Here is a 15,280-nt window from a genome sequence, read left to right on the forward strand (position 1 = left end):
GTAGAATCTGAATTATTATAGATATTATAATTAAAAAACTATCAAGAATTCAGAGAAAGGAGTCAGTTTCTGTCTTGAGACAGAAGGAAAGGTTTTGGAAAGGTGATGACCTGTGCGCTCCCTTGGAAAAGGTTTAGGTATTCACAAGGCACATGGCAATAAAGAGATAGGAGAACTAATTATTTCAGAGACAAGGGGAAGAATGAACAAAAGCAGAAAACTCTATAGGAACCAGATATGTTGAGGGGGATGCAAGCCCTTCTGTTTGGCAAGATTATAATGAAGAGGCAAAGATAATGTTGGAGAGGTAGGCAGAGGATAAACTAAAAAGAAAGTTGAGAGGGCTTATAAATTTAGAAATGATAACAAAGGAGTTAAAGCAGTAGGTAAGAGAGATGACTGACGCGAAAACGGAGAAATTTAGAAGGTGGAGATATTAGTAAGGCGAAGAAATACAGATACATTGGGACTAAGACAGTAACAGTTGAGTGTGGCAATGGGTGCATGGCCAAAAGAATACCAGACTGGGTGGGCTGAGAAGTGTTTGCTAACTAGTATTAATAGAATTTTACTGTACACGTATGACTTAAAAATTAGAGAAACTAAATAAAAGAGAAAATATATACAAATGAAAAAGGAAACAAATCACTGTCAAAAAAAAAATAGTAATTGTACCTGGTCATCATTTTCATCTGAAAAGGTTATTGAAGTAAGCTTGTAGTTATTCTTCAATAAAAATTCATTGACTAAGAAGTTTAGAGCTCTCTTTTCAAGAGGTTTGATTGGTTCCTACAGGCAAAATAAAAGATACAATACTATAAGTTTCCTTCCTTTAATACTTGTGCTATCATTTTATGTAGAAGATACTTTTAGGTCCGTCATTCACCCACCTGAATTTCAGGACTTGATTTGTAATTTTTTCGTTCCTGTAAAGGAACTTCATGTTCTGGTGGAAGAAAATACAAATACTTTACTATTTTACATTTGAACATTTCTCAGCTACTTCTACATTGTCAAAGTAGAAAAAGTCTCAAAAAAGTTTTATGTACACCACCTGCAGCCTTTGTCAGGTTGGCTCGGAGGGCCTGAATGGTCTCCTTGGCTTTCCGTAGTTCAAACTCCAGGACTGGACAGGGATTTGGAATAAACACACATAGGCATCCAACCAAGAAAAGGGAAACAAAATTAAAAAATAAAAAGCAAGGATGGGTATGAAAAAAAAATACAATTTGTATTGAAAACAGAAAGCATGCAATCTTTATGAAATTTGTGAACGCATGCAGCAGAGTTGGTTTGCAAGCAAACTGGTGAATGTTTTCCATAGTTTTAGAATTCAGGGGATTGTTGGTCAAATGTTCTAGCTGTCTGACAGGGAACAGCTCTATTTAAAAATAAAATCTATGGCATACTCTCATTTAGGTAAATAAAAATATTAGTAATCTGGGTCTTGTACTTCACTCAGCATAGGTAAGAAAATGTAATGGAATGTTTTCAAGTGACATAATTATAGGGAACAAGACAAAAATTTAGATCAAGTTCAAGCAAATATACTTTAAGAAAACCTTAGGATTAAAAATGAGAAAAGTATTTTTAAAGGCATTATCTAGAATAATGTTATAAATCAACATACAAAAACATTAGTGAATATATCCCTTCATTAAGATGTTGAAGAAACATGGTTTAAGTATTTAACAAATGTTGGGATGGCTGTAAGTTTTTCTAACAACAAAAGTATGTTTTCTATAAACAAGCATAGATATGTTAAACACATATCTTAAAAATGTTCCTATGGTTTTAGGTTTCATTTAAATCCAGAAGAAATAGAAATAGCTTGTCTTTTCATTTCTATTTAAGACCATTCCAAAGTAAATGATAGTGTACAATTCTAAAAGTATAGTATAGTACTAAGGATACTAAGTATAATTAAGCAGGAATTCAAAGTTTCTGGTAACTCTCCAAATAGATATCTCTTCATGTTAAGAGATACTAACTAGTGAAACTAAAAGACTTCTCTTGTTACTGATAAGATAAATGTGACTACTGAGGAAACACTTTTAAAAGCTCTTGAAAATGTTTTATCATGAGCAACATTTAACTACATGTGTCTTAACTGGGAACTTTCTTTAAAATATATAAATATTGCTCTGAAGAAAAAACAAACTTAGCTGTGAGGAAAAAAGCCATTTCCTGGAAGTAAAGCTCTGGGAAAATTAAGTGATCTCTGTCACAACTGGATATTAAACAAAATTATACTATTTAAATAGTTCTGCATAAAAACTAACAAATAAAAAAATTTAAAAATGGCAATTTTTTCCTGATTAATAAACAAAAAAGATGGCAAATGAGATGCTATCAGAGACAATAAAGCTATAAAAATATATGGAAAAATTAGGATTCACTCAGTTTGCATATTTTCATTAAAAACTTAAGATGTAATTGAATCACATCTAGTACATGAAGGCCAATTATTTTGATGCACAGAACTTCACTGCAGCAACATGAAGCACAACTAAAAGTATGACATGTATGTTACTATTTCTTTTTTGGTAGTTAGCAATGCTGATCTGCAAATATTTCTGTGCAACAAAGTTAAAACATTTTCCCTAAAACTTACACTTCTGGAAACAGAGTTTGTGTTTAAAGTCAGACTGCACACATTCGGTGTGTAAGTACAATACAGATTTACTTTTTTTTTTTTTTTAATTTCAAAGCTCTATGTAATTGATTTTGATCTAAAAATACTTAACTATACCTTAAGTAAAATCAGTATATATATTATGCTTTCAGTATTACTTATAAATTTAGTAAGACATATTACAGAACAATTGCAGATCAGAAATGCCTGCACCAGAATGATAGAAATATGAAAAAAAAAATTAAAAAAAGGGTTAAAACACAAACTGTGAAAAACTCAAATTCAATTGGTGAAAAGTTTAGGTGACTAAGAGCAAAACACTGAATGATCAAGGCACAGAAAGCCAGAAAAACCCATGTCAGACGGCAAGAATTTATATTTTTATGCACATTTACAAATACATTGCCAAATGTCAGTAAAAGTTACCAATGCTTTGAAAAGATAGTGCTTATCAAAATGAATTCACTCTGCTGCATGTTTCTTAATATACAATATAGACTTTAAAAGACAAAGGCATATCTTTGAAGCTATAGTACATCTCTATAAAGGCACAGTAGGATCAAGTAATTACAATTATATCAGAAAGTTTCACAAGAAAGGTCTGAAGAGCTATATTCAAACATATATGGATTTGTCTCCTTTACTTAAAAAAATTAAAGCTCAAAATTAATAATCTTGTAAAGAGATATATTATACCAAATAACTTCCAAGTATTTTTCAAATATTTTAATTCTTCATAAAAATGTTTGAGGATGTGTATTGTTTGTAAAAAACACTGTAGGAACCAACTACCCAGGTGACCTGCTCACTCCACCATCTCAATCCTCTACTACTAGTTTAACCCTACTGAAGGCAATTTTATTGGAATTAAACTAATAACTGCAAATATGTAGGTATATTCTAATATTGCATATTATAATCTTATCAAAATAATTAATAATTTTCAGTATAAACAACTCTAGTAGTTGAAATTGTTGTTTTTTTCAGCAGGAGTTGGAATACTGGTATACTGTCAGAGGTACCTGAATGTTTAAAGATTATATCCTCGTGACTTTACATGAAAGGTAAAGTGTTAAATTTCAAAAAAGAAAAAAATATCAATCCCTTGTGGCCCCAATCAATATATCACTGTATTATCTTGAAATATCTGCTAGTCTTTGATCATCCTGGCATGAAACTCAAAATCTTATTTTGGAAAAAACTTCCATAATTCTGACAGGACTCTGATCAGAGTCAAGTACTTTTCTTATTCTCACTCCTGTTTACTGTTGTAGAGTTCAAATCAACAAAACTGAGTCAAAGTCCTTCCCATAGTAGACATGAAACCATCTTCTTTCAAGTCAGAATTCCCTGGATCTTTTTTTTCTGACTATAAAGTCATTTGACTTCATAATAAAATACCACTTCCCCTTTTTTTAATACTTATTTTATTATCCCAGGAACAGAATTCTAAGATTGGAAGATTCTTTTAAAATTGTTAGAATAAAAATCTATTCCTAAAAATTATACAAAAATCCTACAACTGTAGGGATTTACCACCCCTCCGGGGTTTAGAGAATTCTCTCTGCCTATTATAGACTTTAGAATGGAATAGTACTATTGGCATGACTTAGTAAATAGTGAAAAATAAATGAACGGAAGCAAGAAGCAATCTCTATAGTTTATAGACATTTAGTTTTCTGTATTTATTTCAGTGGGGGGGAAATCATCTTCCCCAAACCTTAAAAGAAAAAAAACAAAAAACCCCCAAAATTCTTATTATTACTATCCTTCCTGCTCAGGTTCTCATATAGATTCCTTTATTACTCATCGCAAAGCTGGTATTTTTCAAGGTATCATCTTGGCCCTTTTCTTGGCCTACATATCCCACTGGGATGACATCCACTCATGGTTTTAACTGTAACAAGTACTCTGAAGATTCAAAAATCTTTACCTTTTCCCAAAGATACAGACCTACCTAATTATCTCTAGGACATGCCCACCTGAATGTCTCCTAAGTTTTGAATTTGATCTATCTAAATGAATTTTATCATCTTCCTCTCAAATCTGCTCTCCTTCTTCCTCCGGCAGCCTCTCTCCATTAATGGCACCACTGTCTATACAGATATCCAAATAGGAAACCTGGAAATTACTCTTCACTTATCCACTGTGCTTACTCAGTCCACATTAATTAAATGTCCAAGCCAAGCCATATTAATTCCACCCCTCAAGAAACCCCCCTAAAAAACTGTTCATCTCAATTGTCTCTGAAAATTATCCTAGTTCAGACCTTTTTGACTTATCATATAAATTATAATACCTTTCAACCATATTAAAGTCTTGTTTGAGCATCTACTTCATTTAAAATCATAAAGATTTAAGTAAGCCTCAAAATAAGAAAAACAAAAGTACTACTAATAGGAAGTCATAAATATCTGTACTAGAGGAGAAATACATCAGGAAACAAATAGGTTCATTTAATATGATAAATCTGGATATATACGTTGAGGCCATTAGCTAAGGGACGAGAAGGCTGTTTCTTAATCAGTGGACAGGCCAGGATATATACGTTGAGGCCAATAGCTAAGGGACGAGAAGGCTGTTTCTTAATCAGTGGACAGGCCAGTTTATTTCCCAGGCAAAAATATGAAAGTCATTTTAGAAGGTCTACTAGATTATGTAAGCTTTATAGAGGCTTCAAATGTCTATTTTGTTGAAAACTGTTAATAGAACAGCATAATACCGTGAGTATAGAATAAATACTCAACAAATATTAGTTGAATAAATGGATAGTCAGAGACTCTGATGCTAAAAGATGGATCATGTGAAACTGAGACACGGTTATAGGTGGTTCCAAAATTAACAAGTCTCTCACCACTGTTTCTAAAGTACCAAACATTTATTTTATTACAGACATTTTTCAGGACAAATTCCTTGAGAGCAGAAACTTTATCTATTTCATGTTTCTATATCTAGTACCTAACACATAACAGATGCTTAGAATGTCTAAAATAAATTTTAAAATGGCAATCCCAACATTTAGAACATGTCCCTTGCTATCTTTAAGAAAACTTAAAAATTTAAGAGGTGCCCTATACATGCACCAAGTAACACTAGATTTCTTTAATATACAGAAGCTCAGGTTAAGCTCATTTCAGTTTCATGTCAACTACTTTTGAACTCATTTTTATGTGAAAATTTATAGTTCTAAATTCAGAAATGGAAGCTATTTAAAATAAAAAGTTGTTTTTACTGAAGATTTTATTTATTTATTCATGAGACAGAGAGAGAGGCAAAGATACAGGCAAAGGGAGAAGCAGGCTCCACACAGGGAGCTCGATGTGGGACTTGATCCCGGGACTCCAGGATCATGCCCTGAGCCAAAGGTAGATGCTCAACCGCTGAGCCACCCAGGCGTCCCTAAAATAAAAAGCTTTTAAAAAATTACTTCTTTTAGGGGCACTGGGGCGGCTCAGTTGGTTAAGCGTCTGCCTTTGGCTCGGGTCATGATCTCAGGGTCCTGGGACTGAACCCCAAGTCTGCTCCCTGCTCAGCAGGGAGTCTGCTTCTCCCTCTGCCTCTGTGCCCCCTCTTGCTTGTGCTTCTCTTTCTCCTGTCTCAAATAAATAAATAAAATCTTTTTAAAAAAGTTTACTTCTTTTAAAAGAAAACGGCTATATTGAAATAGTCTTTTACAGGAAAGAGACAATTTGACTATCTACCCACAGGAATGTATAGATAGGTCAAAGCTACAGCCTGGTACTAAAAAATAAATTGTGGGCTCTGGAATAAAAACTTATGTGCTCAGGGATGCCTGAGTGGCATCTGGCTTCCTCATGGAGCCTGCTTCTCCCTCTGCCTGTGTCTCTGCCTCTCTCTCTCTGTCTCTCATGAATAAATAAAAAAAAATCTTAAAACAAAACAAAACAAAACTTATGTGTTCATACCCTGATCCCTTATCATATGGAGGCTACAGGGCGGATCTGTCAATCGTGGTGAGCCTCAGTTTTCCCATCTATAAAATAAGAATATCATGACCTATTCTTCAGGATTGTTAACAAGATTAAATAAAATACTTTATACAAAGCATCCTACACAGTGCCTGACACAGAGCAGATGCCCAATGAACATCAGTTTATTTAGAGATGTCTTCCTCTTTGAAGAAAAACCTATACAGACTTGATAAAATAATCAGATTTTTAAATTTAAGAAAAAGATGGTAAGAATTATGCTGAAAACAAACAGTATCTCTCTGTCTTATAAACAGCAGCAGCTGAATAAAGGTTGGAGCAGACCCTACATTTATGTGGAGGGGCAATGGACTCAATATCTGTGTTATCTATAACCTTCTTCTGCCCAAGACAGGTATAGAAAAACTTAATAAAGAAATTTCTGTTTTCTTAATGAGGTTTACATGTGATCCAATCACAGTCGACAGAATCTTTTCTGGATTATTGGTCTGTTGATAAGCTTTTAAGTTCCTACCAATGGTTAGCAAAGATCTACAAATCTTTTTGGAAATGGGAATCGTGATTAATTAAAACTTTTTCATTAAGTTTCACCCAAATATCACATTTGGTTCAATTACAAACTATGGTACAAGAGCACTGAAAGTCTGAAAGTTATTCTCTTGTAATAACACGTTTTTCTTCCCTTTTCCAATGAAGATAAAAGCATTTATTTACATGTTAGCACTGTATAATGATCAAAACTTACTTTATCTCCTCAAACCTAGAAACAGAGTATCATTTTTAGATTAAAAATATAAGGTCAAAACCATCATGTATTTGTAACATTTCATGCTTAGGTATGCTTGGTTATAATATGTTGCTTTTACATCGGTAATGTTTCTCCTAATTAGAAACACTAAAAATACCTAAATAACAAGAATAATGAACCTCTTACATCTGACTAAATCTATAATTTGAGTTTTCAAATGGAAATAAAAAGAAAACAATTATGTGATCTATTTTTCGGTAGGAGTTACTTTCTAATTATATAACCATTTGAACAGTAATACAATATACAAAACCAGATATATTTGGTTAGTCTAATAAACTACCATATATTAATTCTAACATATAACATAAAATATCTAATATCTAACATGTACCACATAAATATATAATACAAGGTGACTTACCAAATGATAAAATAAGTAGGATAAATTAGTCCTAAAATTATTTGAATAATTTCCATTTAATTTGTTAATTTTTAGACAAAACTGATGTGATTTACTGTTTTGATACAAGTCAATAAATAACGCTTATGACTAAATCTTGATTTGATATAGGGAGGCACCTCAAACTCTTCCAATGGCTTTCCCATTTAAGTAATATTACTACTATTTACACTGCTGAATCTTCTCTTAGCTCCTGCTGAAATAAAAGTTACATCATTTTTTTCTAACTCATACAATACCATCTGAGATCTATAATTATTCAATATCTTTATTCTTGAGTAATGAATGAAAATCATATATTGAAATATCATTTATAATCAGGTCAAATCTCATCCTTCCTGTTATGATACACTACTACATGGCAAAGCCAGTTGTGAGCTCTGTTGCTGGGCTATCTGTATTTGAATTCTAGCCTTGCTATTTAAGTCTTAAATAATCCCTCTGAATGTCTTAGTCTCCTGGGGAGGAGAGGATGATGACAACTCTAAGTCAATGAGTTAATACACATTTAGAACAGTGATTACAATAGAGCAAGTGCTACATAAAAATTAGTACTCACTTTTATTCATAATGACCATGATAGGTAAACATTAGGTAGACTGTAACAAACTTGTCCCAGTAAATGGAAGAAAAATTCAACAGAGTTGTCAAGAAAGGAATCCACATTACGGGTATTCCCTGATACCATATTGCCCCCATTACCCCCACCTGTCCTATGTGGCAACCCTCCTGCTCCAGGAGTGCCCATCATTCTGGTGGAGATCTAACTACCTAATTGATGTATGTCTGCTTTCCCCATCTAAGAGCCAATGTCCTATGAAAACTACAATTCCTGCAAAGCACTCAAGAATGTCTTCAATTATAGATAGCCATAGCTTTGAAGCACTCGACAGATACCAAACTTTTGACACTAAAAGGAGCCAGGCTGCTACACAGATAATTTCCAGGGTGGAACCTGGACCAGAATCTAACTGGCTTCATTAGATGTGGACAGAACAGGTGGGAAGGTAGAGAGGGGAAGGCGATTGGTATAACTAAGTATTTAGAAAGAATGTTGGTGTTCTTACTGGAATAAGTGAGGTCCTGGAGGCCCCTGCTATACCAAGTATTAACCTTTATTTTCTGGCTCATAGGAAAGTCCAGGGAAATTTCTGGAGAGGTGCTATGATGGCTAGGGAGCAGCACCTTGAGGTCTCAACACCAACTTTTATTCACCAGCCAGCACAGAAGTATTTCAACCAATTTTTACAATCAGTAATCTTGTGCTGATATAGAACACCTAAATATCATGCCCGGTTTGGAAGATCAAAGAATGAGGAAGACAAGGTCCAATTAACTTTGCAATAAACCACAGCTACCTTAAACCTGCTTTATACCAGTTAGAACTATATGGTTGTAAACTGTTGGTCACAAGCAGAACTCAACAAATTTTAGGTGTGTATTACCAAAAACCCACAGCACAATTGGAAGAGCAAGTTGAGGGTTCAGATGTTCCTTAGAGCCAACAAATTAGTAACATAATTTTGTGTAATAACTACATAATTATATTCACATACCAAATTGTAGAAGGAAGAGAATTCCTCAAGTCATTTTTTAATTTCTTGAATGTCAAAGATTCCAAATCTGTCTTCACAATGTGACTCACCTGCCACTCTCTCATCTGTTTCCCTGTTACCATCATCTGAGTATCTTGCAAAGTCTAAAGAATCGAGAGTACTGATGCTCCCAGCTCGATCTGTAATAATAAGAAAAATAAAGAAACTTATTTTTATTTAATTGTTAAGATAAAACATTGGAAATTATTTACCTACGATTATTTTTCATTTAAAATGAAAACAACTCCAGTTTTCCTGCCCAAATCTCTGGCTAACTCCTGAACAATGCACACACGGGGTGGACTGCAACCAGTCTAGCTAAAGACGAAAAATTCCAAAAAAAAAAACCCAAAAAACAAATGTAAAATGACATTTAAGCTACTATCTGAGTTTGCAGGCTGAATTCAAGAAAATAATTTCTAAACAAAAAAGAAAATAATTTCTTAGGAAAAAACACAACACTGTTTGAAAAAACAGAATAGAACCCTATCTCCACAACATAACACACTTGATTTGTGTTATGTCCAAAACTACTGGATACACAAGAACCAATAAAATGTGACACAGTCTCAAGACTAAACACAATCAATAGGGACCAACTCGAAGATAATCCAGACGTTGGTATTAGTAGACCAAGATTTTAAAATCATTACTAACTATGCTTAGTACACTAAGATTTCAAAATAACAACTAAAACTATGCTCGGTGAAATAAAGGAATATGTGCACACAATGAAAGAAAGGAGGGAATCTTAGAAAAATTGAGACTACAAAAATATGCCAATGGAAATTCTAAAAACAAAATTATCTGAAATTTAAAATTCTTTTAACAGTTTAATAACAAAGTGGAAATAACTGAAAAGGAGTCAGTGGCCTTCAAGACAGAGTAACAGAAATTATCCAAATTCAAGCACAGAGAGAAAAAAAGATTGAAAAAAAAAATTAGCAGAGCCTCAGGAACTCATGAGACAATAGCCAAAGATCTGACATATGTGAAACTGGAGTCAACAATAGATAAAACAAGAAATGGGGCAGACACAAACTCAACGAGCTCAAAGAACACCAATGACAATAAGGAGAACAGAAACTTAGGCACAACATAATCAAATTGCTGAAAGTCAAAAAAAAAAAAAAAATTTAAAAGTAGCCAGAGAAAAATAATATTTTTACATAGAGAGAAAGAGTAATTTAAATGACTGCTGATTTCTCATAAAAACTCCCGGAAACCAAAGGCATCCAGATTGGAAAGAAAGAAGTAAAACTATTTCTATTTTAAATATAAAAAAAACCTAAGAAATCCACTAAAAGATCATTAGACCTAAATTTACCAACGTTGCAGAACACAAGATCAACAAACAAAATTTAAATTTTTATATACTAGCAATGAACAATCCTAAGGCAATTTTTTAAAAAAAAAATTCGTCTTATATGATACCAGTGCTCATTACATCACGTGCCCTCCTTAATGCCCATCACCCAGTTACCCCATTCCCCCTCCAGCGACCCTCAGTCTCCTGATTAAGAGTCTTTTATGATTGGTTTCTGTCTGATTTTGTCTTGTTTTATTTGTTTCCTCTCTTCCCCTATGATCCTCTGCTTTGTTTCTTAAATTCCACATGACTGAGTTCATATGATAATTATCTTTATTTGATTGACTTATTTTAAGTTTTTTATTTAAGTAATCTCTACATCCAACATGGGGCTTAAACTTAACAACCTCAAGATCAAGAGCCGCATTCTCTTCTGACTGAGCCAGCCAGGTTCCCCCAAACCAAACTAATCTTGAAAAAGAATAAGGAGAGAGGAATCATACTTCTTGATTTTAGATTTACAGAATTTTTCAACAGATGGTATTGGGATAAACAGATATCAAAAAATAAAAAATAAAAAATAAAAAAATGAAAATAAAAAAAAATTTAAAAAAAAACAGATATCCACATGTCAAAGAAGGCAAGTGGACGATTATTCATTAGCAAAAACTAATTAAAAATGGATCACAGACCTAAATATAACCGTGAAAACTATAAAACTTTCAGTAGGAGGGACGCCTGGGTGGCTCAGCAGTTTAGCACTTGCCTTTGGCCCAGGGAGTGATCCTGGAGTCCCTGGATGGAGTCCCACATCAGGCTCCCTGCATGGAGCCTGCTTCTCCCTCTATGTCTCTGCCTCTCTCTCTCTCTCTCTCTCTCTCTCTCTCGTCGCTCATGAATAAATAAATAAAATATTTAAAAATAAATAAACAAAACTTTTAGTAGAAAATATGGAAGCAATTCTTTGTGTCCTTGGCTTAGGCCATGACTTCTTAGGTGCAACACAGAAGCATTAGCAATGTGGTAGGTAAAAAAAAAATCCTAATCCCTGGCTTCTCTATGAATCTGTTATTTTACATATAGATGGAATTAAGATTGCTAATCAGTTGATCTTAAAGCGATTATCCTGGATTATTCAAGTTGGACCAGTGTAATAGCAAAGGTCCTTAAAAGTGGAAATGGGTCATAAGCCAAGGAATACAGGCAACTTCTAGAAGCTATTTAAAGGCTTCCTAGAAACTCCAGAAAAAACACAGACCTGCCAATACCTTAATTTCAGCCCATTTCGCCTATCACAACACCCATTTTGGATTTCTGAACTACAGTACTGTGAGATTAATAAATAATAAAAATAATAAGAGAAGAGACAAATCAAAAACATTCTTTCAATACAGACAACAAACAGATGGTTACCAAAGGGGAGGAGGGTGGTGAGATGCATGAAATAGTTAAAAGGGATTAAGATTATATTTATTTCGTTGAACAATAATATATGGAACTCTTGACTCACTATATAATACACCTGAAACTAATATAACACTGTATGTTAGCTACACTAGAATTAGAAAAAAAAGGTCACCATATAGAAAGTGAAAACACAATCTACAGAATGTGAGAAAGTATTTACAAATCAAGCATCTGATAAAGAACTTATATCTACAAAATATAAAACACTATAATTTAATCAAAAAGGAACACAACTTCAAAATGGGCAAAGATTTAAACAGACATTTTCCTAAAGAAGATACATGAAAGGCTAATAAGTATACTGAAGGATGCTCAACATCATTAGTCATTAGGGAAATGAAAACCAAACTACAATGAGTTACCACTTCAAACCCACTAGATGGCTATAATCAAAAACACAGATACTAACAAGTGTTTCAGAAGATGTAAAGAATGCAGAACCCACATACACTGCTGGTTGGAATTTAAAATGGCTTGACTTCTTGGTAAAAGTTTGGCAGTTCCTCAACAAGTTAAATATAGAATTCCCATGTAATATGTACTTAGGCATATACCCAAGAAACTGGAAACCTATATTCACATAAAAACTTGTTCATGAACGTTCACTAAAACATTATTCACAATGGCAACAAAATACAAACGAATCAAATGTCCATCAACTGATGAATGAATAAAATGGGATATAACCATACAATAGAGTATTATTTCACACATGCTACAACATATATAAGCCCTGAAAACATGCTAACTGAAAGAAGCCAGACACAAAAGGCCATTTATTGTATGATTTCACTTATGTAAAATATCTAGAATAGACAAATCCATAAAACATAAAATAGATCAATGGTTTGCCAGGGGCTGGTGACAGAGGAGAATGACTCCTAATGGGTATAGGATATCTTTTGGGGGTGATGAAAGTGTTCTGAAATACAGAATAATGATGATTGCACTTTTTTTTTTTTTTTTTTTTTTGTGGTTTAGATTTTATTTCATCATCATCAACTGAACTCTGCAATCCAGCTAGATCTGGGGAAAGGAACCACGGAGCCCGCAGAACTGCAGGGAGAGTGCGGAGACTGGGCTATTTCAAGCAGGTGGGGGTGGAGGGGCACTCTTCTGAGCTAAAGGAACGGTCTGGAAGTTCAGATAAAACAGGAGTTAGAGTCATCAGATCTGTCCACAGTCGGTGATGGTGATCTTCTTGCTGGTCTTGCCATTCCTGGACCCGAAGCGCTCCATGGCTTCCACGATGTTCATGCCCTCCTTGACCTTGCCAAAGACCACATGCTTGCCGTCCAACCACTCAGTCTTGGCGGTGCAGATGAAAAACTGGGAACCGTTTGTGTTGGGTCCAGCGTTGGCCATGGACAAGATGCCAGGCCCCGTGTGCTTCAGGATGAAGTTCTCGTCATCAAACTTCTCCCCGTAGATGGACTTGCAACCAGTGCCATTGTGACGCGTGAAGTCCCCACTCTGGCACATAATTCCCGGGGTTAATCCTGTGAAAGAAGGAACCTTTGTAACTGAATCCCTTCTGTCCAGTACTCAGAGCACGAAAGTTCTCTGCTGTCTTTGGAATTTTGTCTGCAAACAGCTCGAAGGAGACGCGGCCCAAAGGCTCGTCGTCCACGCGATGTCAAAGAACGCGGTGGGGTGACCATGGCTGGATGGCGAGGGCTACTCCGGGGCGGCGGCGTCTGCAAGGCCTGCACAATTTTGTAAATACACTAAAACTACTGAATTGTACACTTTAAAATGGTGAATTTTTGGTATATGAATTATACCTTACTTTAACAGAAAGACAAATCCAAGTGTTGGTCAAGATACTGAGAAATTGAACCCTCATATACTGCTGGTGGGAATGTAAAATGCAGTTCTTCAGAAGGCTAAACACTGGAGTTACCATATGACCCAAGCAATTCCTCTTCCATTCAAAACAAATGAAAACGTATGTTCACACAAAATCTTGTACATGATTGTTTTTTTTTTTTTTTGTACATGATTGTTTATAGCAGCATTATACACAACAGCAAAAAAAGTGGAAACCACAAAATGCTTATAAACTGATCAATAAATAAAATGTAGCATATATATTCATATGGTTGAATGCTATTCTCCAAAAAAAAAAAAGGACTGAAATACTGATATATGCTAGAACACGATGAAACTTGAACATAGGCTAAGTGAAAGAAGCCAGTCACAAAAGAACCATATACTACATGTAAGAAATGTACAAAATAGGTGAATCTAAAGAGGCAGAAAGTAGATTAAGTAATTTCCTAGGGTTGAAGGGTAAGGGTGAATAGGATGTGTGATAATGGGTGAGAAATTTCTTTTTGGGGTAATGAATATGATCTAAAATTAGATTAGGTGATAGTTGCACAACTCTAAACATGCTAAAAACAATTGAATCATATGCTCTAAATGGGGAAATTTTAAGATACTTAAGTTCTGTCTAAATAAAATGACTAATTTAAAAAGATACAACAGCTTTGGAGTGCAATGAGAAAAAATGCAATTCAAATTCTGTATTCAAAAATATCCTTCCAAAATGAAGACAAGATAAACTTAATCAGTTCCCTCAATATTTTTCACAAAGGTCCTTATGCCTCAAGATGCTAAGAAAAGTTTTTTAAAAAGAAAAAATAAAGGCGCACACACACGTGTTGTGTGCATGCAGTATCTCAGGGTTTATAGTGTACATCAGTATATCAAAGATCCATAAAAGTCCTGAGGTAAAGCAAAATAAGATAGCATTTTCCAAAATCATTTGTCCATCACATTCCTTTTTTGAATAATACCTATTTATTATCACAAGGAAATAATGTTACTCAGAATACATTCTGAAAAATGTTAAATTGCTTTCTCTATTTTCTGTAATTTAAAAATATTCATTTGTTAAAGGAGATAATGTGTTAGAACAGGGTTTGACCAGCTAAGGCCTGACCCAAATGTGGCCTGAGGGCTGTTTTTATATGATTCCCCAAGCTAGGGGTGCTTTTAATGGTTTTAAAGGGTTGTTATTTATTCATTCACCAAACATTTACAGAGCACCTAATCTGTGCCAGGCACTATTGTAGATTCTGGATACACAGCAGTGAAAAAAACAGATA

General features: G+C 34.2%; 1 protein-coding gene and 1 pseudogene across 9 annotated transcripts in view; both read right to left on the reverse strand.

The window, feature by feature from the left end:
- RELCH (RAB11 binding and LisH domain, coiled-coil and HEAT repeat containing) overlaps positions 1-15,280 on the reverse strand; it is a 110,437-nt gene that overhangs the window by 80,436 nt on the left and 14,721 nt on the right. For 7 of the 9 annotated variants that reach the window (XR_013376063.1, XM_077891147.1, XM_077891139.1 and 4 more), the window contains exons 2-5: positions 9,442-9,531; positions 1,055-1,126; positions 891-946; positions 676-789 (exon numbers count right to left, since the gene is read on the reverse strand). Coding sequence is in view for 8 of the 9 variants with exons in the window: in XM_077891147.1 (XP_077747273.1) it covers positions 676-789; positions 891-946; positions 1,055-1,126; positions 9,442-9,531 (332 nt within the window). In the remaining variant the exon portion in view is untranslated. The remainder of the gene's footprint in view (positions 1-675; positions 790-890; positions 947-1,054; positions 1,127-9,441; positions 9,532-15,280) is intronic. The other 2 variants (XM_077891155.1, XM_077891166.1) reach the window with 1 other exon arrangement.
- On the reverse strand, positions 13,234-13,752 carry LOC144310325 (peptidyl-prolyl cis-trans isomerase A pseudogene; annotated as a pseudogene).

The sequence above is a fragment of the Canis aureus genome, chromosome 1 (assembly GCF_053574225.1).
Source record: "Canis aureus isolate CA01 chromosome 1, VMU_Caureus_v.1.0, whole genome shotgun sequence".
NCBI classification, from domain to species: Eukaryota; Metazoa; Chordata; class Mammalia; order Carnivora; family Canidae; genus Canis; species Canis aureus.